This window comes from Marmota flaviventris, chromosome 2, assembly GCF_047511675.1.
Source record: "Marmota flaviventris isolate mMarFla1 chromosome 2, mMarFla1.hap1, whole genome shotgun sequence".
In the NCBI taxonomy this organism is placed as follows: Eukaryota; Metazoa; Chordata; class Mammalia; order Rodentia; family Sciuridae; genus Marmota; species Marmota flaviventris.
Window position 1 is genome coordinate 117,560,974 of NC_092499.1, and position 22,508 is coordinate 117,583,481.

Here is a 22,508-nt window from a genome sequence, read left to right on the forward strand (position 1 = left end):
TATGGTGCCTGAGAAGCTACAAGCCTAGGTTTGTGTCTGCCTTTGGGAAGATCAGAAGATAACCAAGAAGGAAACAATGTATATCTAGGGTCAAAGAATGGAGCAATATTTATTTCCAGCCTAGATAATAAATCAATGGGCCCTTGCATAAGAGCCAGGAGTCGGTGCCTATTCCATAACTCTGCCTCCTTAGGACAGGGAATAAGGATGAGAACCAAAGGAAGACAAGATGGAAAGATCAGCATGCACATCTCCAAATATATTACCGTGAGCTCAGAATTATTGTATTTTACATACAGGATGAGGTATGAACATTGGACTAGGAACAGAAGAGTAAGGACACAAAGGGGACAAAAACATGTGAGTGTTATTAGTAGTTAAAGGTACAGAATTTGGAGGACCAAGAAAGAGGACAGAAAAAATTAATTCATGTATTCCAGAAGATGGGAATGAGGCTAAGACAAGACTGAGGTGATTACAGATGATTAGCTAAGGGGGTTCTTACTTGGGGATGGGTGAGAAGATGCTGAGGCCAGCTCGGAACTTCTTGATGGTACCACTTGCCTTGAACCAACTGTGCCTCTTCTCCTGCTGGGTCTTCAAGAAATCGTTGCTCAGATGTTTCCATTGTTGGGATGTGAACATACCCAGGATCCTGAAGAATCAAAGAGAACAGGTTTAGGCAAGATCAGGCAAAGGAGAAGGTCAAGAAATAGGAAATAGGCAAGGCAAATAATTTAATTCCAAAGACTGCAAAACTAATTGTGATAGGGGAATGTGTGCTTGAACACCTGCCTTGAGATGACCTTAGCACATGGAAATTACTATCTTAAATGCCATCCTAAATGAGGCGCCCAACTCGTAGCTCTGGTACACCCAGTTTGCCTTTCAGCATGGAGTCCTGTACGATGGGGAAACTGGGAGACCTGGAGAGTAAAGGTAAAAAGAACTGATAAAAATGAAGACTCAGTATGAACCCCAGAAGGGGACTGGAGAGAAGTAGGTCCTAGGCCAAAAGTCTAAGCCAAAGACAAAAAACTCAAAAAAGGGGTACATTCCACTGGATCCACTGTGAGAAAAAGTGGATCATAGTACACTCTCCCATTGACTATGTAAATGGATCAGAAAAATTCTGAAATGCTTTTTGCACTTTCAGGGAGATCTCAAAGGTGAGCCTTCAAAGGCTATGAACCTGAAATTTACTGCCAAGAATGACTATATTGAAACCAGAACAGAGATGGGAGGACAGAGGTAAGTACCACACTCTGCCTTGTGAATAGTGAAGAAAAGAACTAGGAACATAAAAGATACTGACATTGTTAGATGAAAAATTACATCCCGGGCTGGGGTTGTGGCTCAGGGGTAGAGCGCTCGCCTAGCATGTGTGAGACCCTGGGTTCGATCCGCAGCATCACATAGAAATAAAATGAAGATATTGTGTCCAGCTAAAAAATAAATATTAAAAAAAAAAAAAAAACAACACTACATCCCCAAATTTACAGTTTCCAGAAAGGTGTGGTGGCACATGCCTGTAATACCAGCAACCTGGAAGACTGAGGCAGGAGGATCACAATTTGAGGCCAGTATCATGACTTCACAAGACCCTGTCTCAAAATCAAATTTAAAAAGACTAGGGATTTAGTATCTAGCATACGTGAGGTCCCAGGTTTAATCAGAAGTATTTCAAATAAAGAAATACTATAATTATAGTTTCCAACTCCCAGACTTGTCAGTCCTTTCACTTATCCTTGAACAGTTTTATCATTTCTGATACAATATAATTATTCAACTTCTCAAGTTTCTAATTTCACCTAAAGCCAACAATCTCTTTCCCTTCTAATTAGAGAAAGCCATCAGACATCAGCTCCTTTAATTTTTCTAATCCTAATATAATACCTATTTCCACCCTGACCTCAATCCCTCCACTCTCTGGACCAAAGTGACATCCTATTTAAGACAATTTCTCTATTTGTGCTCTATCTCAGCCCCTTCTTGCCTTTTTAGGAACCTCAATCTATCAATCATTTCTGTCTCTTGTTGGTTCCTTTCCCAAAGATTACAAAAAATTTCAACTTTCTGTACCTACCTCAGTCTAAGTATCTCACACTTTTCCCCTTCTAAACTCATCTAAATTTCCCAATTCATAATTATTGTTTCTACTTTCTTGCCAATCATTCAATTCTCAAATTACTGTGGTTCCTACCTCACCATTCCATTAAAATTGTTCTCATTGTTAAGCTAAATCAAATAGAAACTTCAAAATTCTCCTCTTACAGATCTTCACTGGCATCTGACCCTCGATAAAGAAGTTGTCTTGCCTTGTCTTCTGTGATACCATTCTTCTCTGACCTACCTTTAGTGTTTCTTCTTTCTCTGGGGTTTCCTGGGTATTCTGTCTAGGTGTTAAAAGGTATATTACCTTTGATTCTATTTTCTTTTCTATCATGCTCTCCTTTAGCTATCTCATATTCACTGGTTTTAATTTCTATCCACATGCTGATGACTATCTTTAACCCTAACCTCTCCTATACATACCAAACTGTACTTCATATACACACTGTATATGAGCCATCTCCATTTACATATCCTAAAGTTACCTTTAATATGTTTAAAATTGGATTATCACCTGAGCATAGTGGCACACATCTATAATCCCAGTGGCTCAGGAGACTGAGGCAGGAAGATCATGAGTTCAAAGCCAGCTTCAGCAACTTAGCAATGCTCTGAGCAACTTTGTGAGACTGCCTCAAAATAAAATATAAAGGCCTGGGACTGTGACTCAGTAGTTAAGTGCCCTGGGTTCAATAACCAGTTTCAAAAAGAAACTGGTGGGTTGGCGGGGGTATGTATTCTCATGCTACAAATCTGCTATTTTCTTTTCCTTGTGGTATTGGAGGCCTGAGCCAGGCATGTACTAGAAAAGTGCATTACCAACAAGTTACATCCCAGTCCATGCTCCTCTTCTTATATCCCTATTTATTGGTGGCATCACAATTTACCTAGACAGGAGGGCTGGAAATCTAAAGTAATTTTCCACTACTCCTTGGCTCTTGCGAATGTATACAAAATATCCAAGCCCAGTCTTATTGACTTATACCCCAAAAATCATTCTGTTTCATCTCCATTCTTGCAATTCTTTTTTTTTTCTTCCTTTTTTTTTTTGTTCACTTACTAGTAAGAATTGAACTTAGGGACTTAAGCCTAGGCAAGTGCTCTACCATTGAACCAGCTCTCACTTCTATTCTAATCTACAGTCACATTTTAGCTCAGCCCTTCATCATTTCATGTCTAAGGGTATATAAAAGCTTCATACTAAATTAGTTCTGGTCCCACTACAAAGTTACCAGAATACTTTTTCTGAAATTTAATCTGACCATGTCCTTTTTTTGCTTAAAACCCTTCAATGTTCTTATTGCCTAAAGGACAAAAGCCCAAGATCTGGCTTTTTTTTTTTTTTTTTTTTTGTACTAGAGATTGAACCACTGAACGACATCTCCAGCCTTTTTTATTTTGTTTTGAGACAGGGTCTTGCTAAATTGCCTAGGTTGGCCTCAAGCTTGCAATCCTCCTGCCTCAGCTTCCCACGCCACTGGGATTACAGGTATGCACCACAGCAACCCACCAGACTCGACATTTTAATAAAACTTTACATTTCGCAAAGTGGTTGCTTATACTCCTCATTTCATTCACATAGTTCTGAAAGGTTTATAGGGCAGATGTAGAGGCAGGTTCACAACTTGTCCAAGATCACACAGGTGGCTAATCCTGACTGGAACTGGGACTAGAGTGTAAGTCTCCAGGTATTAATTTAGAGTTCTTTCAAATAAACTGTGCTATTGCTTTACAAACCAACAAGGGGATTCCTCAGTAGTTGAATATCCATCAAAAATCATGAAAATAGATCTATTTCTCCTCCAAACAGAAGATAATAGGGGGAGAATCCTCTCTAAAATAGTACTTTGAAATTACAACTAACAAGGGAAAGTTATTAGCAACCATCCACCTCATTATCTATCCAAAAGAAGCTCAAATTCAGAAGAACCAGCTCTCAGAGCAGCAGGAAGTAATCTACTCAGAACCTGACTCACTGGGCCAATGGCACACACCTTAATCCCAGCATCTCAGGAGACTAAGGCAGGAGGATTAGAAGTTTGAGGCCAGCCTCAGAAACTTGGCAAGACCCTGTCTCAAAATAAAAAGGATTGGAGGGGCTGGGATTGTGGTTCAGCGGTAGAGCGCTCGCCTAGCACGTGCGAGGCCCTGGGTTTGATCCTCAGCACCACATAGAAATAAATAAATAGAGATACTGTGTCTAACTACAACTAAAAAATAAATATTTAAAAATAAAAATAAAAAGGGCTGGAAATGTAGCTCAGCCGTAAAGCACCCCTGGGTTCAATCCCTACTTTTCTGCCTTTGGTACTACCATTCTTCCCTCATTTTTTGTTTGGTTTTTGTTGATATTGGGAAATTACCCTAGGGCTTCACACACGCTAGATGGGCACTACGCCACTCAGCTACATCCCCAGTCCTTTTCAAGAATATTTGAGACAGGGTCTTACTAGGTTGCCAAAGCTTGCATCAAACTTGCCATGCTCCCGCCTCAGCCTTCAAGTAGCTGGCATTACAGGAATGCACTAGCACATCTGGATCTCCCCTTATATTTATCAATAATATTCAACTTCTTGAAACTCCTTACACACATGGTGCTTCATGTGATTATGCCCCTGTAAATATTATCCATTCTTCTGTGCTAGAAAATCATTAATCATCTCCTTTTCATTTTTTCACTCACAGCTCTTACTTGCCACCAGACAGAGTCAATCCTTCCACTATATTCTTCCTAGATCTTACAAATTCACTTGTATTAGAACAAATATCCATTGGACTTTATTTGGAACATCAATGATGTGGAAAATGTGCTACACTTCTCTTTGTACAGCAAATACTTAGCACAAACTTCTCAACAACTTCAAGAAACTAAAATTGTCTAAGCTCCTAGAGCCCTATTCCTAGGAAATCACAAGAGGAAATGTGGATAGCGTGATTCTGATTCCACAATTGTATTCTATTTTTTGGGCCGGGAATTGAACCCAGGGGCACTTTTACCACTGAGCTATATCCCCAGTCCTTTTTTTAAAAATTATCTTATTTTTTTAGTTGTCAATAGACCTTTACCTTATTTATTGATATGCGGTGCTGAGAATTGAACCCAGTGTCTCACACATGCTAGGCAAGCACTCTGCCACTGAGCCACAATCCCAGCCCATCCCCAGTCTTTTTAAAAATTTTATTTAAATTTTTAAAATTTTGAGAGACTCTAAGTTACATGAAGTTGGCCTCAACTTGCAATCCTACAAGTAAAAATTTTAAAAGGGCATTTAAAGAAACACACATTCACACTAATAAAACACTGAATTTGTACAAAAAAAAAAAAAAAAAAACCCAAACTTGAGATCTTCCTGCCTCAGCTTCCTGCATCAATGAGAATACAGATATGTGCCACCATGCCTGACTTTTCTTTAAATGCTAAACAGTGATGAACTACTCCTTAACTTCCAGGAATTCTCAAGGTCTGATACCCAAGAACCATAGGCTCCCTTTTACAACCATAAATAATGCTACCGAAATTTGTTTCTTAGTTTTTCCTGGCTTATTTCAAAAGGGTATTTTTAAAAAGGAAGCATTCGATCCAAGGCTCTGTCCATGCACATGTGTTGCTATAGTTTACATCTTTGATGTCCAAAAGTCTATGTGTTGAAGGTCTGGTCCCAGCTTATGGCACTATTGAAAAATGTGACCTTTTTAAAGTAAGGCCTAGTGGGAGGAAGTTAGGGTCAGAGGGTATGCCCCTGAAGGGGATATTGGAACCCTAAGCCTTCACTTTCCATTTCTTTATTTCCTTCTTCCCTTCCACCATTAGGTGAACAGGCCTCTTCTTCCATGCACTCCCACCATGCTGTACTATGCTACCACAGCCCAAAGCAACAGATCCAAGCAATCATGGACTGAAATCTTTAACACTCTATGCCAAAATAAATTTTTCCTACTTTCAAAGTGAATATCTCAGGTATTTTCCCACAGATACAAAAACCTGACTCATGTGTCCATCTCTCTTTCCCTCACATATCCATGAACAAAAAAAAAAAAAAAAAAAATCAAATTTCTTACTTTTTCAACTGAAGACCCAGTCCAAATCCTTCCTTATTCGATGGCTGGAAAACCTCAATTGATGGTTCTGCAAAGAGAAGAGAAAGTTCCTAGTGTATACATATCTCTATCCTCCTTGGAGTTTAAAGCCATAGTTCAGTGGAATAGTTTCCTCACAGTCTAAAAACAGTAGCTACTGCATATTCTAAATAATAATGTGGAAGAGAAAAACTTCTGAGGTAGATAGATTGTGGAAGCTCTCTAATCAATTTCAAATATTCTCAGTAGGAAACTGAAGGAAAGGGAAGAATAAATAAATGATATCTTAGAACTAGAAAACAATTTCATTAACCAAGAAGGCCTTTAAGGGATAGCTATCGAGAAGACATCAATGACATGAAACTGAAAATTCCCTATCAATAGCTATAGATTGAACCCAAGGGCCTTACTCCTAGTTTTTTTCTACTTCAGTTAACTTAGAACTTTAGATTAGACCACACTCAGAGTACCCGCTTGCCCAAATCACTGCTTTTACCTGGTCCATCAAGGTACTGGGAGAGAGAAAATCTCAGCCTTAACACAATAGGTTCTGTCCGGAGGACCTTCCAGGCTGTAGATACTTCCTCCTAAAAGAATAAGGGAAAGTTTCCAGTTTACAATTGGAATGGACTTGAAATTTCCCCTATGCAACACATACATGCACATGACAGTACACACCACTGTCTGCTGATGGTCTAGGAAAGACAGAGATGCAGAACCTGTGCTCCAAATACAGCACTCAGGAACAAGACTCCTGGCCTACATGACAAAATCCACAAGTCCAGATAGACATGTTGTTGGCAGGTACTAGCACCACTTACATCGAGGAAGCTGATGTTGATGTGGAGATCAATGTCCACGTCATCGATAGTTCCATATTCTCTACAGAGATACAGGCAACTACAGGTGAGTCTCATTAAGGGAGAAAGAAGGGAACAGAAACTGAGACAGAAGGAGAACTGAACTGGGGACAGGCGAGAGGAAAGGCTAGAAGACAGTCTGTATATAGGGTCTTAGCTGGATGATCTCAAGCCACTTATATGATCAGGGCTTTCTCTAGGACAGAAACTCTTCTTACATCAAAAGTAAAATTACTGACTTTCAGAAATTTAGGATAAGAAGAAATTTATTTACTTATTATTATTATCGTTGTTGTTGCTTTGGCCATACTGAAGATTAAACCCAGGAGCACCTAGCCCTTTTTATTTTTATGGTATTATTATTTTTGAGACACTGTCTCACTAAGCAACTAAGGCTGACCTTGAACTTGCATTCCTCCTGCTTTAGCCTTCCCAGAAGCTGGGATTGTAGGTGCCCCTGGCTAAGAGGGAACTTCTAAGAAAAGTAGTTTTACTACCAATACCTCCTGTTAGCCAAGCATCAGTATTTTGGGCAAATTTTATCATTAAGCTCACTATTTATCCCCTTATCACAACATAAAAAGAAAAAAAACCTTTAGTCTTTTAACAACTCAGAAATAAGTGACTTGCTCCCCTGCCATCCTGAAGTAGAGTCTTACCTGATGGATACAGAGTTCTCACTGTAGATCTCCTTCACAGCTTCAATGTCTGCATCAAGCTGTGGGTGTCGATACAGGTCAGCTGCACAGCTCCCCTAAGATAGCAGCAAAAAATGTAGGGTGGTAGGAGGGGTGGAAAAGGATATATAAACAGGGAAAGACAGACAAAAATAAAAAGAACATGAAGATACACCAGAAACAGAGGGAAACAAACAGCAGCAGTACATGGAAGCGAAAGCTATTTATATAAAGGAGTTCTTGATGGTGGCCCTAGCTAGAGATTTTATTGACAAATCCCTTCCTCCTACATCACCACTTTAAGGAAGTTTCTGAAGACCAAATGTAGGCCTTTCTTGAAGAGTTCACATCCTTTAAATCTTAAGCTTTTCCTCTCAGGCACTGACCTGCTAAAACTCAGATAGGCTAAAGGGTACAGATTTTAACTCAAGTAAGTTCTATCCGAAGAGCGTTCTGAAAGTGTGAGCATTTTTGCTCAAGAGTATGTCCTTTTAAGACTTGACCCTAATGAATAATCCTCACTGGCTAGTGAAATAAGTAAAAAAAAAAAAATAGTTCCTAAGAAAATACATATGGCTTTCATTTACAGAGGATGTAGTTTACTCTGTAACAGGTATAAGTCCCAGCCTAGCAGGAGCAAAGACATGGGATAAGCTCTGACAAGACCATAATTAGACCTTACCAACATTATATCCTCATCTCATCACTGCTCCAGGACAACTTCTTTCACTCTTGATGTATCCAGAGAATAAAATCAAGACCACCCAACATTGAATATTATAAAGAATATAACCTCACCTGAACTCCATAGAGAAATTCCTCTGATTCATTATCTCCTTCTGAATCATCATCATTCCAGAACTGGCCTTTGATGTCCTAATGATGAGAAATAAAGATACAATTATTTCTTAAGTCCCTTTCATTCCATGGAATATGGTGGGGTGACAGAACAGGAAAAGGTTCCTTAGGGTAAAATAACTAAAGACTTAATCCCGTTACACTTTTTGCCTCACCCTTTACCAAGTCTCTCTCTTCCTGAATCTGATCATATCCAAGGCATAGCTCTAACTTGAGAAAGAAGAAAACAGTGAGGAATTTTGGCCTTCTTAACTCTCCATATGATCAAGGCTCTGGTAGCCAATGAGGAAGGGACACAAAAGACTTCAATGATAAAGTTGATTTCTAAGTATATCTGGATTGTAGTATAAGCCGGCCTCTTCTAGGATCATTACCCAAGGAAGCACCCAAGTATACGTAAGCTCTCTTATCTCATTATTCTGTTTCTATCTCTTAATGTATTTAACTCACCCCTTTTACCCTAAGAAAACACATACACACACAAACACTTCTCCCCCAAGTAATACTATTTCCTGCCCCTTCTCCTTTCTTTAACTTCAGATACCACACTCTTCCAAAAGGGCAAGAGAGAAAATACGGGGGAAAGATAAGGTCAGCACATTGTCTCATCTACCCACTGGATGATTAGTTGGAAGAAGTAAGCAGTCAGTTCTCACCATTGGGTCAGTAGGTCACACACACTCCCAGGTCAGTGCTAGGCAGCACCCCTCCATACCACCAACTGAACCCAGGCCAACGAGATGGGCATTTAGGAGGCCACAAAGGGAGATAAGGGAGGGAGGTGATGTTAGAAGCAACTGGAGATCTGCTGGGGATATCAGACTCTGCTACTGTGGTAACAGGTCACTGTTCTGTGGAAAGCATATAACAACTAGTTACATCACCACTTAATAGCTAGATGGCTTATACACAGGTACACTTTTATTACATGTAAAGAGATATACTTACATGTGTACACATTCACTTTTGTATGTCCTTCTTTAAAGGTAATGAACAATGCCAGGTACAGTGGTGTAGGCCTGTGATCCCAGCGACTTGAGAGGCTGAAGCAGAAGGATCACAAGTTTGAAGCCAGTCTCAGCAACGTGATGAGCCCTAAGCAACTTAGTGAGACCTACATCAAAATAAAAATAAAAAGGGCTGGGGATGCCAGGCACAGTGGTGCATGCCTTTAATCCCAGCAGCTAGGGAAGCTGAGGAAGGAAGATTCCAAGTTCAAACCTCAGCAACCCTAAGCAACTTAGTGAGACTCTGTCTCAAAAAAAAAAAAAAAAAAAAAAAAAAAAGAAAAGAAAACAACTTTAAAAAGGGCCAGGGATGTGGTTCAGTGGTTAAGTGCTCCTGGGTTCAATCTCTGGAACCAAAAATAAAATGAAATAAAGATAATGAACCATGAAAACACTATACAAACATAAGGTACTGCCATTAAATTCAAACAGTAGAGCTGGGATTGGAACAAGGACCTATTCTACTTCATAATGCTACAATAACCTCAAAGCCAAATGTGATGATGGCAGATCAAATGTTTATGCTATCCTGTCTAACCAGTTCATTTTTAAATATTCTTCACCATACCAATCCTCACCACAATTAAGAACCAGAATCACACTCTTTTTCTCAGTCATTTCTCCATAGTGAACCATTATCTTTTTTAAAACATCAATATTACTATAAGCCATTATGCGACAATCATATCTAACAAAGTCCTCAACAATACTGAACGTCCTCAAATAAACATGGTCTGAATTGTTATGGCCAAAATAATGCCCTGGGATCATCTTGGAACCTAGTCCCCAAATAAAAATCCATAATGATCCCAACAAATGCATTAAAAAAAAAACAAAAAAAAAAACCCACTAACCCCTAACCTTTTCTCCTGCTTGTTTCTAATCCTAAAGACCTCTAATTGTATACCAAGCAACTTTTAGCCCCACTAAAGACTCCACATGCAGCAGGGAAAAACAAAACATCTGTTAAACTATGAAGGGTTAAATGGTAGATAGCAAAGCTACCCTAACAACTGCCTAAAAAACTTCTGTTGCCTCTGCTGTTCCCTTTCAATGCACATATCCACATTCTGCTCAAAGGTCACCTTGACTATCCTATATAAAATAGCAACAACTCAACATATACTAGCACTATTTCTCTTCTCCCAAAATACTTACTACAGTCTAGCATACATTTATCTCCCATCAGAATGTAAGTTCTATGGCATAGATTTTTTTTTTTTTTTTTTTTTTAGAGAGAGAGAGAATTTTAATATTTATTTTTTAGTTTTCGGTGGACACAACATCTTTGTTTGTGTGTGGTGCTGAGGATCGAACCTGGGCCACACGCATGCCAGGCGAGCGCGCTACCGCATGAGCCACATCCTCAGCCCCCTATGGCATAGATTTTAACTGTTTTCACTATGCTCTTAGTTCCTTAACATATTAACCGAATAATGAGCTCTCTGCTCTATAACTAAGTCAAACAAGACAATAACCTAAACCACCTCCAAGCATAGGTAAAAATCATTAAAAAAAAAAAAAAAAAAAAACAGATTTTAAACAGCAAGACTTCATTCACCTTCAAGAGCAGCTGAGAACCAGAATATGAAGATCTGGGGCTGGGCTTGTGAAATTTGAAAATAAACAGTCAAGCATTGATCTGGATGATCACAGAGGAATAAAGAGGGAGGCACTAATGTTCAGGCTGGGTTGTCTTGGGGGATGAGTGGTAAGATGATGGCCACACAGGCCAGAAGTAGTAACTTTTTCAGGGTCTTTATCACTGTAGAAGTCAAGAAAAACTCAGCATCTCTCCAAAGGCTGTTGCTGCTCAGCGTCTGCTGCTTTCACGAGGAGGAAAAAAAAAAAAAAGTTCAGAGCAGAGTTTTTTTCCTGTCCAAAAAGAGACGTTCAGAAATTACTGGCATTTTCAAACCAGGCTAACGTAGTGAAAGGGACTTCTACTGTCTATTCTCAATACCATTCTCAGAGAGGTGAGTGGGTTTAAGAGCTGGAGAATATAGCCACATAAGGCCCTGAGATAGATCCCCAAGACAAAGAGAAAGAAAACATGCAGAGTGGGGGGGGGGGGAAGCAGGTGGTAGGTAACAGAATTCACAGAATCATTTTAATAGAATTCATAGAATCATTTAAATAAGAAATAAGGTTGAAAGTTTACCTAGTTCAAAGCTTTCATGTTATGCAGAGACAGTCAGATATATGGAAGTCATACAACTTGCTTAAGGTTAGGAGTATAGGTGAACTATATCATTTGACAAGTCCAAATTACATCCAATATTCATGTGATGAGACTATAAATAATTGAGGGAGTTGTTCATGAATTCAGCAAGACATGTCTTTTTTATTGAAATGATAAAATAAAGAGGGAGTATTTCACAAGAAGTTGGGCCAAATATAGACTATAAGAAGAATGCCCAAAGAAGGGTGTTGTTAACTTTGGTGTTTATTTTGAATGATGACAACTACCATGGAATGCTTTATGTATTTCCATGGGAATAAACCAAATGCAAATAAGCCTCAAGTCTGGATCACAAAGGTCTTTTTCCCTAGGTTCATGGGGATCTTCTACGCCTAGTCAGAGAAGCTTCTGATCTCCTCATTTAAACTCTGGGCTTCACTCCCAGCTTTGTGGTCTTGGGCAAGTAAAAAAAACAAAAAAACTCCCCTCTATACCGAGGGTTCCAGTCTCAGAAAGCCTAGGCCATTAAACAAAGAGCGAAGAGAAGAGCCAGGGAGTGGCGATTCCCGCAGGATAGCGCAACCCCGGGTACCCGGCGGAAGGAGAGAACCCGGCTGGTCCTGAAAACACCCTGCCACCCGCACTTCTAGGGCAGGCCCTAGGGCTTCCCTTGAGGTAGCAGTTACAGTTCTCCTGGTTTCCTCTGAAGCCCCAGACACCCAATCCCTGCCTTCCCAAGAAAGCTCTGGCCACTTCTGTGGTTCAGCCGCCCGGCCTGAGCGAAGCCTAAGTCTAGAAGCCACCCTCAGAACCACCTGGTCCAAACCCCTCACTTCTTCCCCCGCCGCCGAGGCGGGGCGGACCCCACACCCTTCCAGCGGTCTGGCCGCCCCGCCCCGTCCCCGTGGTGGCCGCCCCACAGGCCAGCCTCGCGAGTACTCACGGCGACCCCGGGCCGCGCGCGGCCGCCGCTGAGGGGACGAGCGGCCCGGGACGCCCCGCGGGGGCGGAGCGGCGGGCCAAGGGGCGGGGACCAGGCCGGGCGGGCGAGGTCGCGCACCCCACGCCTAGTCGTTCCGTCACGGGTGCGCTGGGCCACTCTGCGCACGCTCGCGCCGCGACAACCGCGATCACGTGTCTCTCTCCTGACCAACCGCCGCGCGGCGGGCAGCCGGGCGCGCCTCCGCTCCGGACCCCAGCTTCAGGGCGCTTGCCCCATAATCGCTAATTGGGAGGGGTACGGAGCGAGAAGGTGGCGCCTGCGCAGTGGGTTGGAGGGGGCGAGTGGAGAAAGAAGAGAGGCTCCGGGAAGTGGGCGGAGTGCTCTCCAAAGGAGGAATATTTGCGTTTGGCTCCCTCTGTGGTTCGGAGGAATGCGCAGGTAAGGCAATCCACCTGCTTGCTGGGAGGCATCCTCCTTACTGAACGCTGGGAGTCGGCCCACAGAGGCCTAGAGCCCCGTCCTCTCCCCAGGTATTACTGACTCCAAGAATCTCTCTCGAAAGTGAGAGTCAAATATCTTAGACTCTTTTAATTCTTACAGTTTGACTAATTTGTTCCCCTGGTAGCTTCAGTATGGAAAGTACCCTGACCTTCTAAGTTAAGGTAGGTTCAAAGCCTGGTTTCAGCACTTTATTGTGCAACCTAAAATAAAAACTTTTCATTTTCTGAGTCTTTATTCATTCTACCCCTTCTCTGTCTTTCTTTCTGTGTCTCTCCGTTTCTCTCTCTCTCTGTCTCTTCAATACTGGGGCGTGAACCAGGGCCTCACACATGTTAAGGCAAGCTTTCTGTGGCTGAGTTACGTCCCCTGTCCTTTTTATTTTTTATTTTGAGACAGGGTCTGCTTGAATGCCCAGGTTGGGTTTGAACTTGTGATCCTGCTGTCTCAGATCCCTAGTAGCTGGGATTATAGACATGTTGCACCAATATTTTCACATCTTTGAACTGGAGACAATAATGCCTATTTCATAGGGCTGTTGTATTGAAGGTAAAATGAGGTAGTATTAGCTTAAACCATTATTAAGTTGAACCATTTTGTAGGATATAAACAAATATTTGTAACTTTTTTCATGTGGAATGCTTCATGAGTTTGCACAGGGAATGCTAATTTATTCTGTATTATTCCAATTTTAGTATATATGCTCCCCAAATGAGCACAAATACCTGAAATTTCATAGGATTAAATTTAATACATTTGAAGTAACCAGCAAGCAGCACACCACCAAAATCCTAGCTACTCCGGAGGCTGAGCAGAAGGATAGCAAATTGAGGCCAGCCTGGGCAATTTAGCTAGATGATGACTCACAAATAAAATAAGTGAGTGAAGCACTGGGTTTGATCCTCAGCAAAACACATAAAAATAAATAAAACAAAGGTATAAAAATTGAAAGAGGGCTGGGGGTGTAGCTCAGTGGTAGAATGCTTGCTTAAGTATGTGCAAGGATTCAATCCTCACACACACAAAAAGTAAATAGCATAATCCTTTGACTAGGAAGTACAGATGTCCCAATTTACATGGTTCAACTTAAGATCATTCTAATTTATGATGGTTCAAACCCAATACCTATTTAGTAGAAACTATACTTTGAATTCCGTACTTTTCTTGGACATAGCATTATGCACTGCAGTCTCAGTGGGGCAGAACATCTGATCAAAGTTGCCCAATCAGCCACAAGATCAAGAGGGTAAACAACTGATACTTTGCAGTGCCCTGTTGCTAAGTATAATGTTCTTTCAGTGGGTTAGGTGTACTAAATGAGTTAATTGGAGCATAATCCCATTGTAAGTTGAGGAGCATCTATAGTCCATAAATGGAAGCTGAAATTGTAGTTTTTATGGTTATTATCCCTAGATATGGCCAGACTTCCTCTCATATTTACCAGTCTTGGGCTCCCATATAACCTTCTTTTCCATCAGCACTCATGGGAAAAGGTTCATCTTGGACATACTCCTCTTCCTCACTTCCTCTTTTTAGCTGGACACAGCACACACAAGGAGGGCCTTAACCCTAAATGAAAAAACCACATGCCGTATTTATTGCTTCTGAACTGATGTCAGAATTTTCCCAGTAAGGATTCTCTTTTACATTTGTATATCTTCAGCCCCTCCTTTCTGACTGATTTTCATTTCAATGCCCACCTCTGTTCACCTTGCCACTCAGCCTGGGCCACAACAGTATCTCAGTTTGACACACCCATTGTATATAATAACTGAAAAAGTAAGGCATATAGCCCAATTGCAGAGTGCAGAAGGTCAGAGTAGTTGGGGAAAGAGTTGGTCCTACTGCCTAATGCAGGGTCCCATAATAGCTTCTGAGAACCACATGTGTATGGGAGTGTGAATACAGCACTTTTGGGTAGGCACAGGAGTTCTGACTCCTTCAGTGAAATGTTCAACTCCAGAATTCCATAACCTTCCGGGACTCCCCCTCCTGAACCCTTACCATCTCACACCACTACTCAGTTACTCATGGTGAATCTCAACTGCTTCATAGTTTTTCAGGACCTTCCTGGCCTTGCTTATTTTCCTATCCATTCCCAATATTTTTGAAAAAATATTTTGTTATAGATGGACACAATATCTTTGTTTTATTTATTTATTTTTATGTGGTACTGAGGATTGAACCCCAGTGCCTCATACATGCTAGGCAAGTGCTCTACCACTGAGCTACAACCCAGCCCCTCCATTCCATGTCTTTAAGTCAGTCACATTAATGGCATTTTTGTTAGTATGATTGACCTTAATCTTTTTTAAAAAAACACTCATGGGTAATTTTAACTATGTATCTTCTCTATTCTCTCATCCTAAACTAGGATGAAGGAACTACTCAGTCCTACAGACTTGAGCTTGTAGGTGGAAACCATTTTAGATTAGTCCAGCCCATGAGCCCATTCTTTGGGAATTATATTTCCCACATTCACACTCCAAATCCACAAGCTTCAGGGCCATTTTTGTATTTTGTGACCCCTGGCACCCTGGTTGCAGTTTATTGAACTGTAAGTGTATTCCTGATCTCATCTATACTAAACAAATATTCTCTCCTGGGAATCTGAAATAGGGCTGAGAGATTATGATTCTAACTAGACTCTATCCATCTCCCACCTATTATGTGAAATGAGAATGGATAAAGACATTCTAGGACAGAGAATGAAGCATGGAGAAGTAGAAACTAGAAATGACAAGATAGTTCTCTAGCTCCTGGTGGCTTCTCAGACACTTTGTGAGGCCCTCTGACCTTGGGGTTCTGTGAATCACTCTTTATCTAGAACAAATTGCTTAAGCTCACTTAACTTGTACCCAATACATAGTCTCATTAGCTGAGCTCTCAGTGTAACAAGCATCCCTTCCACACCATCCTTCATTCTGTTTCACAGATAAAATAAAGGCCATGAGGGTTGCTGCCTCCACTTTCTGTCCCCTGACATTGGCTCTCTCCCATCTTTTATATTTCACAAAGCCGAGTGGAGGTCTCCCTTCAAATCGAAGATTAATCCTTTCATTGTGATCTGTATCTCCTTTTGGCCTCTTCGCTAACTGCTCCTTTGCTTACCCTTTCCTTCATGTATATTCAACTCTTTCCTCTTTTCTACTCTTTGATCTTAGCACACAAATATGATCAATTAGCCCAACCTTTAAAAAAAATCCTGTTTTAATCTGATATGCTACTGGTTTTTCTTGCCTGCAGCCCAGCTTCTAGTAGTAGTCTATACTCTGCATCTACACTTCCGTGGGTGCCATCTGAGTCTTCCCAGAATCTCTACTGAAAACACTTTCACCAAAGTTACAAATGACTTCTGAACTGCCAAGTCCACTGGAAATATTCAGGCTTGGTAAACCACTTGATGTCATTCGGCATTGTTGATCATCCTATCCTCTCAACCTCTGTTGGCTCCTTTGAAATAGCCTCTTCCAGTTTCTTTCTCATGTGATTCCTTCACTGCATTCTTAATAGACTCCTTTTCCTTAATTTACTATTTAAATAAGAAAACAGGCCAGCATAAGCCTTTTTTTTCCTCTTATCACACTTTCCAGTGATTTCAACAGCACCCTGGTGAAGCAGACCTAGCTCATTTTAGGCTTCTCAGAATCTGAATCCCCTTCTTACGTTACAAATCATATAGATAAGCAGAGCCTGCCTTCCATGACAGACACCAAAAGTTTAGATCTTTACTTTCCCAGATCTTCAGCAGGTAAGACAGAAGCATATGACCTAGGCTTAGCCAAGCAGCCCCCGGAAATGGAGATTCTGAAATGATTCAGAGAAATAAAACCATGGAGAATTCATTCCAGTGACAGTTGCCACAATAGGCTCAGCCTAATCTCATGCCCAGCAGCTGTGGTGTGGGAATTGGTGGGGGTGACATCCAGTGTCTGAAGATAACAGCAGGAGCAATGTTCTTGCTGGGCTGGTTCTGGTATGTGATTCTGGCCTTTGTTCTGGTGAACTCGCCTTCCATTGTTCCTACCTATTTTCTAATCTTGGGTCTCCTACCTGAATCATGGTACCCAAACTAGTGCCCTTCCAACAAATGTTTTCTGTTTAAATCAGCATTAGAAACATACATCTATAAACTAGGCTTCCAAAATCTATATCTCCATCCTAACCTTCTTGAATTTCAAGTTGCCTTTTGGATGAATTGCCTTTGAAACAGCTCCACTTGGATACCTCACAGGCAGACTCATCTTCTCTAAATTTCTTTCATGTTCCTTACTAAATATCATCTGTGATTTATTCAGCCTGAACCTTGAGAAGGAAGCATTTTAGATTTCTATCCTCATTTAAACTGAATCAATTTTACCTTGTAAAAATCTTAAAATTTTTATTTTTTTATGTAACTGGAGATTGAATCCAACTCCTCAATGTCCTAGACAAGTGCTGTACCACTGAGCTACCTCCCGAATACCAATATGTTTACTTTTTTATTGAGGGGGAGACAACAGAAAAAAGCAGCCCCTAAACTTGCCCCAATTCAGTGGCAGCTTCTTGTTCCATGGGTAAGGAATACTTTGAGTAAATAAAAGTTGTTTGGAAGAATTCATATGTAATAATTGCTGCCATGCTGTGATGGGTAGGGGGATGAAGTGAAGTGTGAAGGCCCCTCCCACCCTCCATCTTGCCTCACCCTATCTCTTGGAACACTGGGATGGAACCACCACTTTCATTCCTTTTTGGGGATTGCTGATGGCTAGGTAGTAATAGAGGAAGACAAGCAAGAAAAGCAATATGCTCAGCATGTTAGTAAACACAGCAAGTTTCATGTCTATAATCATCCTGACCAGCTTGACTCAGTTCCCTAAACATCTTAAATTTAATCTCAATACATCTTAAATCAGTCCCTTTATATTACGACTCCTCATCAGTAGAACTATTTCACTAGCAACCTAACTAGACTCTTTATCTAGTATGTATTGCTCAAATCTATTCTCCACTTAGCTGCCTGAGGATCTTTCTAAAATCCAAATCTGATCATATCACTTCTCGATTAAAACATTCCAATGGCTCCCTGCTGACCCTAGCATAAAATTTATATACTTTCTCTGGATCTAGTCCCTACTTGACTCTCACTGCCCTTTCATGTGCATCTAACCTCCAGCCAGGCCAAATTAAACATTCTTATAGGTCATGCAGAGCATGTATTCACATTTCATAAGTACTTGATGGGACTGATAGTCACAATGCCACCTTTATCTCTGCCCTATAGAGATGGATACATGACCCATCAGATCAGGTAGAGGAGACCATCATTCCAACCAAAGTTATTAGTTCAGGTACAAGTTTGTGACCTAAGTAGAGCCAATCATAATATTCCCTATCAAAGCTCTCTTGCTTTGGAGCTCATGGTGTTACAAGGATATGAGATTGGGCTGGGCATGGTGGTGCACACCTGTAATCCCAGTGGCTTGGGAGGCTGAGGCAGGAGGATCACAAGTTTAAAGCCAGCCTCAGAAAAAAAAGGAGGAGCTAAATAACTCAGTGAGACCCTGTCTCTACATAAAATGCAAAAAAATTGGACTGGGGATGTGGCTCAGTGGTCGAGTCCCCGTTAGTTCAATACTCAGTACCCCCCAAAAAAAGAAAAAGAAAAAGGATATGAGATTGAAACTGCTGGCACCCAGCTCTCTCTGCTATATGGAGAGAGTACTTATCTGGTAGGAAAAAGAGTAGAGCCACAGCTTAAAGGGAAGCAGAGCCCTGAAAGATGGAGCAAGAGAGACCTGGTGATATTTTTTGAGCCTTCTAGTTCAGCCCTGCCTGAGGTCAGTAATGCTATTCACTTCTCAGTTCCCTTTTTGCATTAAGCTATTTTATATTAGTTACTATCATTTGTAATTAAATTAGTGCTAATATAGAAGTGAAAGGTGATAAGCAAACAATGGAATGTGTAATTGCTGGAACTGGAGTCAAATGGAGTCAGTGATGATCTGATCACTCTTGACTGGGAAGTTAGAAATCCCTGTTGGGTGATGTCAAATTAGCTGGTTAGCTGGGTGCCGTGGCACACACTTGTGATTCCAATGACTCAGGAGCTTGATACAAGAGTTCTGCAAGTTTGAGGCCAGGCTGGGCAATTTAGCAATAAAATAAAAGAGTTGGAGACATAGCTCAGTAGCAGAGCACTCCAGGGTTCAATCTGCCAGTAAACACACACACACACACACACACACACACACTATTTAGTTAAACTCTATTGTATATTGAGATGTAGATAATGCATCCATTAAAGATGGAGATTTGCCTGTTGTGGTGGCACACACCTGTGACCCCTGCTCAGGAGGTCGAGACAGGAAGATCGCAAGTTCAAAGCCAGCCTCAGCAAAAGCGAGGTGCTAAGCAACTCAAGGAGACCCTGTCTCTAAATAAAATACAAAATAGGGTTGGAGATGAGGCTCAGTGATCAAGTGTCCCTGATTTCAATGCCTGGTACCAAAAAAAAAAAAAAAAATTGGAGATTTCAGGGACGTGCTAGAAAAAATTATCTAGATGTTGGAGTGTGTTGGCCTGTTCTTGAGATTTTCCACAAGATCCTGCAATTTAGCTTTCCACCATGCTGGCAGAATTACAACACTATACAGCTTTGTTTAGAGTTGCCTTTTCTGCCTTAGGCCAGAAATCCAGAATGCCAAGGGCCAAATAAATCATACATCTTGCATATTATAAAGTCAAGTCCTCTTCTCTAAGCTAAGGTGAATGAGAACAAAACACAGAGGTGGAGAGAGGCTAGAGCTTAGGGCTTGTGAAGTTCCAGAAAGGGGAGGGACTGAATGCTTTTACCCCCACAGTTAAATAAGATTTATTTGGCTTTGAATTCAGGCAGTGCCTGTGGCTTGATTTCTGGGGTCCTTGACTATGAATCCTGTGGGAAAAGGTGGAATATATTGGTCATAATCCTCATGCACTTTCTTGTACTCTCTAGGTTACCTCCCTTTTTCTCTCTTGGGTGGCACCATGCCTAAACTATGTAATCTCTCTACTTTCACAACTTTGGTGGAAATTCCATATGGCAGGCCATTAGAGCTGACTTCCCCAGAAGCCATACAGGCAGCAAATAATGCTACTGTTAAGTGTAGGGGAATTAGCTCTCTGTGGGGTGTACCTTGGCCAGTGGAAAACAGATGAGAGTAGAACAGATGGATAAATTCCTTCCAAAATCTCCTATTGGGCAACTGCTCCAAGTTGCAGCTTCTCCTTGCAAACACCATGTACCTAGCAAACACTTGTGACTGTCATGTGACCTGCTCTGTCTTCATGATTTATGTGACAAAGTAAGGAACACAGTAATACACTGTCTTACGTTGCTTCCTTTCTCTGCACTTCTCTCCCTGCCCCTATCCTGGGCTTCCACCTTCCCAAATAGTCATCATTTAATTCTGGCCCTCTGCCTCAGAATCTGTTTTCTAGAGGACTGTGTTAAGACATAGAGACATAATCAAAGTCCCCATCTCAATACTGATTCCTAATAGTTGGGTAGTAAAAAGACCTGAGAACACAGCAGATTTTTCCTTCTCAAATGCAGGGAACTTAGCCCTGACCCCTGGCTTTCTCTCAGGGACCCAGTGACAAGGTCATAGGTCAAGCCATTTCTGGACTACTTTCCAAGAAGCTGAGGCTCATTCTACAGGCTTTTTTCATGGTCCTCTGCATTTTCTGATGAGCATCTAAGACATCCCTTGTGAAAAGCCCTACCTAGGCCTGTAGGCTGCCTTCTGGGTCTCTGTGCTCTTAGGCAGCTGGAGGGCAGGAGGGTAGAAGGTGTTCAAAGTTCCATCAACAGATGGCCACTTAAAGGCTTTGATCAATCCAAGCTGCTAAAAGGTGGAGGACATTTTAATAGCTGTGTCTGAAGGAAGGGATAAGAAGAAAAAGAGTGGCCCTCTGCCCTTTCTGAGTTTGCACTTGACTTAGTTACCCAGCTCAGCCTTCCAGGATATAGCCTGGATGAGAAAATCCAGACCCAGGCCTCAGACTGGAAGATAGTAGCTGCATGGACTGCATAGGCTCTGAGCTCCCTGAACCCAAGAGGTAGAACACCAGGCTGTGTAATGGAATATAAAATATACTGACCATGCAAGGAAGCCCAGAGGCCACAAATAGCCTCTGATTCCCTGCTGGGTTTTGTCATGTCACAATGGGGCCAGCACAGTCAGAAGAGTAGATGCCCGAAGATTAGAACTAAAGTTGGAAAGAATCAAGGAGGTTCTGTGATCTCCACATCCATAGCACCCTCTTTTGGAGGTCATTGCATGCATGTTCTGCTGCACAGAGACAGGGGTGAGCCTCTAGATCTGGTCAGAGTACACAGGAGAGCCATTTCCAAGGTCAGAGGTCACCAAACCCATCTCAGACCAAAAGTCTTTGCTCCTCATATCCAGGACACCCAGGTTGCATCCAAGGAGAGAAATTCATTATAGGAGACCTGCTGAAGGCTAAAGACTCTCCTGACAGTCCCCAAGTTCTAGAGATTATCAGAGGGCCCCATAATCAGTGTCAACTGAAAGAATTTCCTCAGGCATCCTTTGGTGCTTTAAACTCAGTGTAATAATAGGTTGTGTTCTGGAGGGAGAGGAGTGAAGCAAGCTGCCTATTGCTGGACAGAATGAGTGTATGCTTGGTTGCTTCAGTACTGTCCTAAGAATCTCCTTGGGACTGAGGCCTAGGAGCTAGTACTGCTCAGGAATTTTTTTTTTATTAATTGGGGATTGAACCCAGGGGCACTTAACCACTGAGCCACATCTCCAGCCCTTTTTGTATATTTTACTTTGAGAGGGTCTTTAAGTTTTTTAGGGTCTTGCTAAGTTGCTGAGGCTGGTTTTGAACTAGCAATCTTCCTGCCTCAGCCTCCTGAGCCACAGAGATCATAGACATGCACCATCATGTTTGGCTCCACTAAGGAATTTTGACTGTCTGATCAGGGCCAAGGTCACTGGAGCATGAATGAGCCATGAGTCAAATAGAAATTATGACTTTGTGAGCACCACCATAGACAGGCCACTATGGAAGCCATGAAGTTGAGAGGAATAGTTAAAGTGTGATGCTAGAGATGTAAACCATATTTCTGAAGGCTAGAAAAAGACTCTAGGAAGAAGACTCAGCAAGATTCTTGATGATGGTTACTAGTTCACAGAGAGCCCAGGAATCAGAGAATCCACATATCTGATAAAGAGAAATCTGGGCATGCTGGATTTCTAATGCAATCTTTATCCCAAAACCATGTCAGAGGGAAGTGGGATGTTA

At 41.5% G+C, this 22,508-nt stretch overlaps 1 protein-coding gene and 1 non-coding gene across 13 annotated transcripts in view; both read right to left on the reverse strand.

Moving 5' to 3' along the window:
* Positions 1 to 12,796, reverse strand: part of Parp6 (poly(ADP-ribose) polymerase family member 6) — a 32,470-nt gene extending 19,674 nt beyond the window's left edge. For 2 of the 12 annotated variants that reach the window (XM_071608450.1, XM_071608441.1), the window contains exons 1-8: positions 11,153 to 12,608; positions 9,533 to 9,698; positions 8,525 to 8,602; positions 7,709 to 7,803; positions 7,011 to 7,071; positions 6,686 to 6,776; positions 6,172 to 6,238; positions 506 to 655 (exon numbers count right to left, since the gene is read on the reverse strand). In XM_071608450.1, coding sequence (XP_071464551.1) covers positions 506 to 655; positions 6,172 to 6,238; positions 6,686 to 6,776; positions 7,011 to 7,071; positions 7,709 to 7,803; positions 8,525 to 8,602; positions 9,533 to 9,544 — 554 coding nt within the window. In that variant the 5' untranslated portion in view covers positions 9,545 to 9,698; positions 11,153 to 12,608. Of the gene's footprint in view, positions 1 to 505; positions 656 to 6,171; positions 6,239 to 6,685; positions 6,777 to 7,010; positions 7,072 to 7,708; positions 7,804 to 8,524; positions 8,603 to 9,240; positions 9,456 to 9,532; positions 9,699 to 11,152; positions 12,615 to 12,716 lie in introns of those variants that run through there. The other 10 variants (XM_071608448.1, XM_071608445.1, XM_071608442.1 and 7 more) reach the window with 9 other exon arrangements.
* A 1,029-nt stretch (positions 12,797 to 13,825) lies between these two features.
* Positions 13,826 to 13,933, reverse strand: LOC114085146 (U6 spliceosomal RNA). Its single transcript, XR_003581429.2, has one exon. It is a non-coding gene; the product is annotated as a U6 spliceosomal RNA (small nuclear RNA).
* Between the last annotated feature and the right edge of the window lie 8,575 nt (positions 13,934 to 22,508).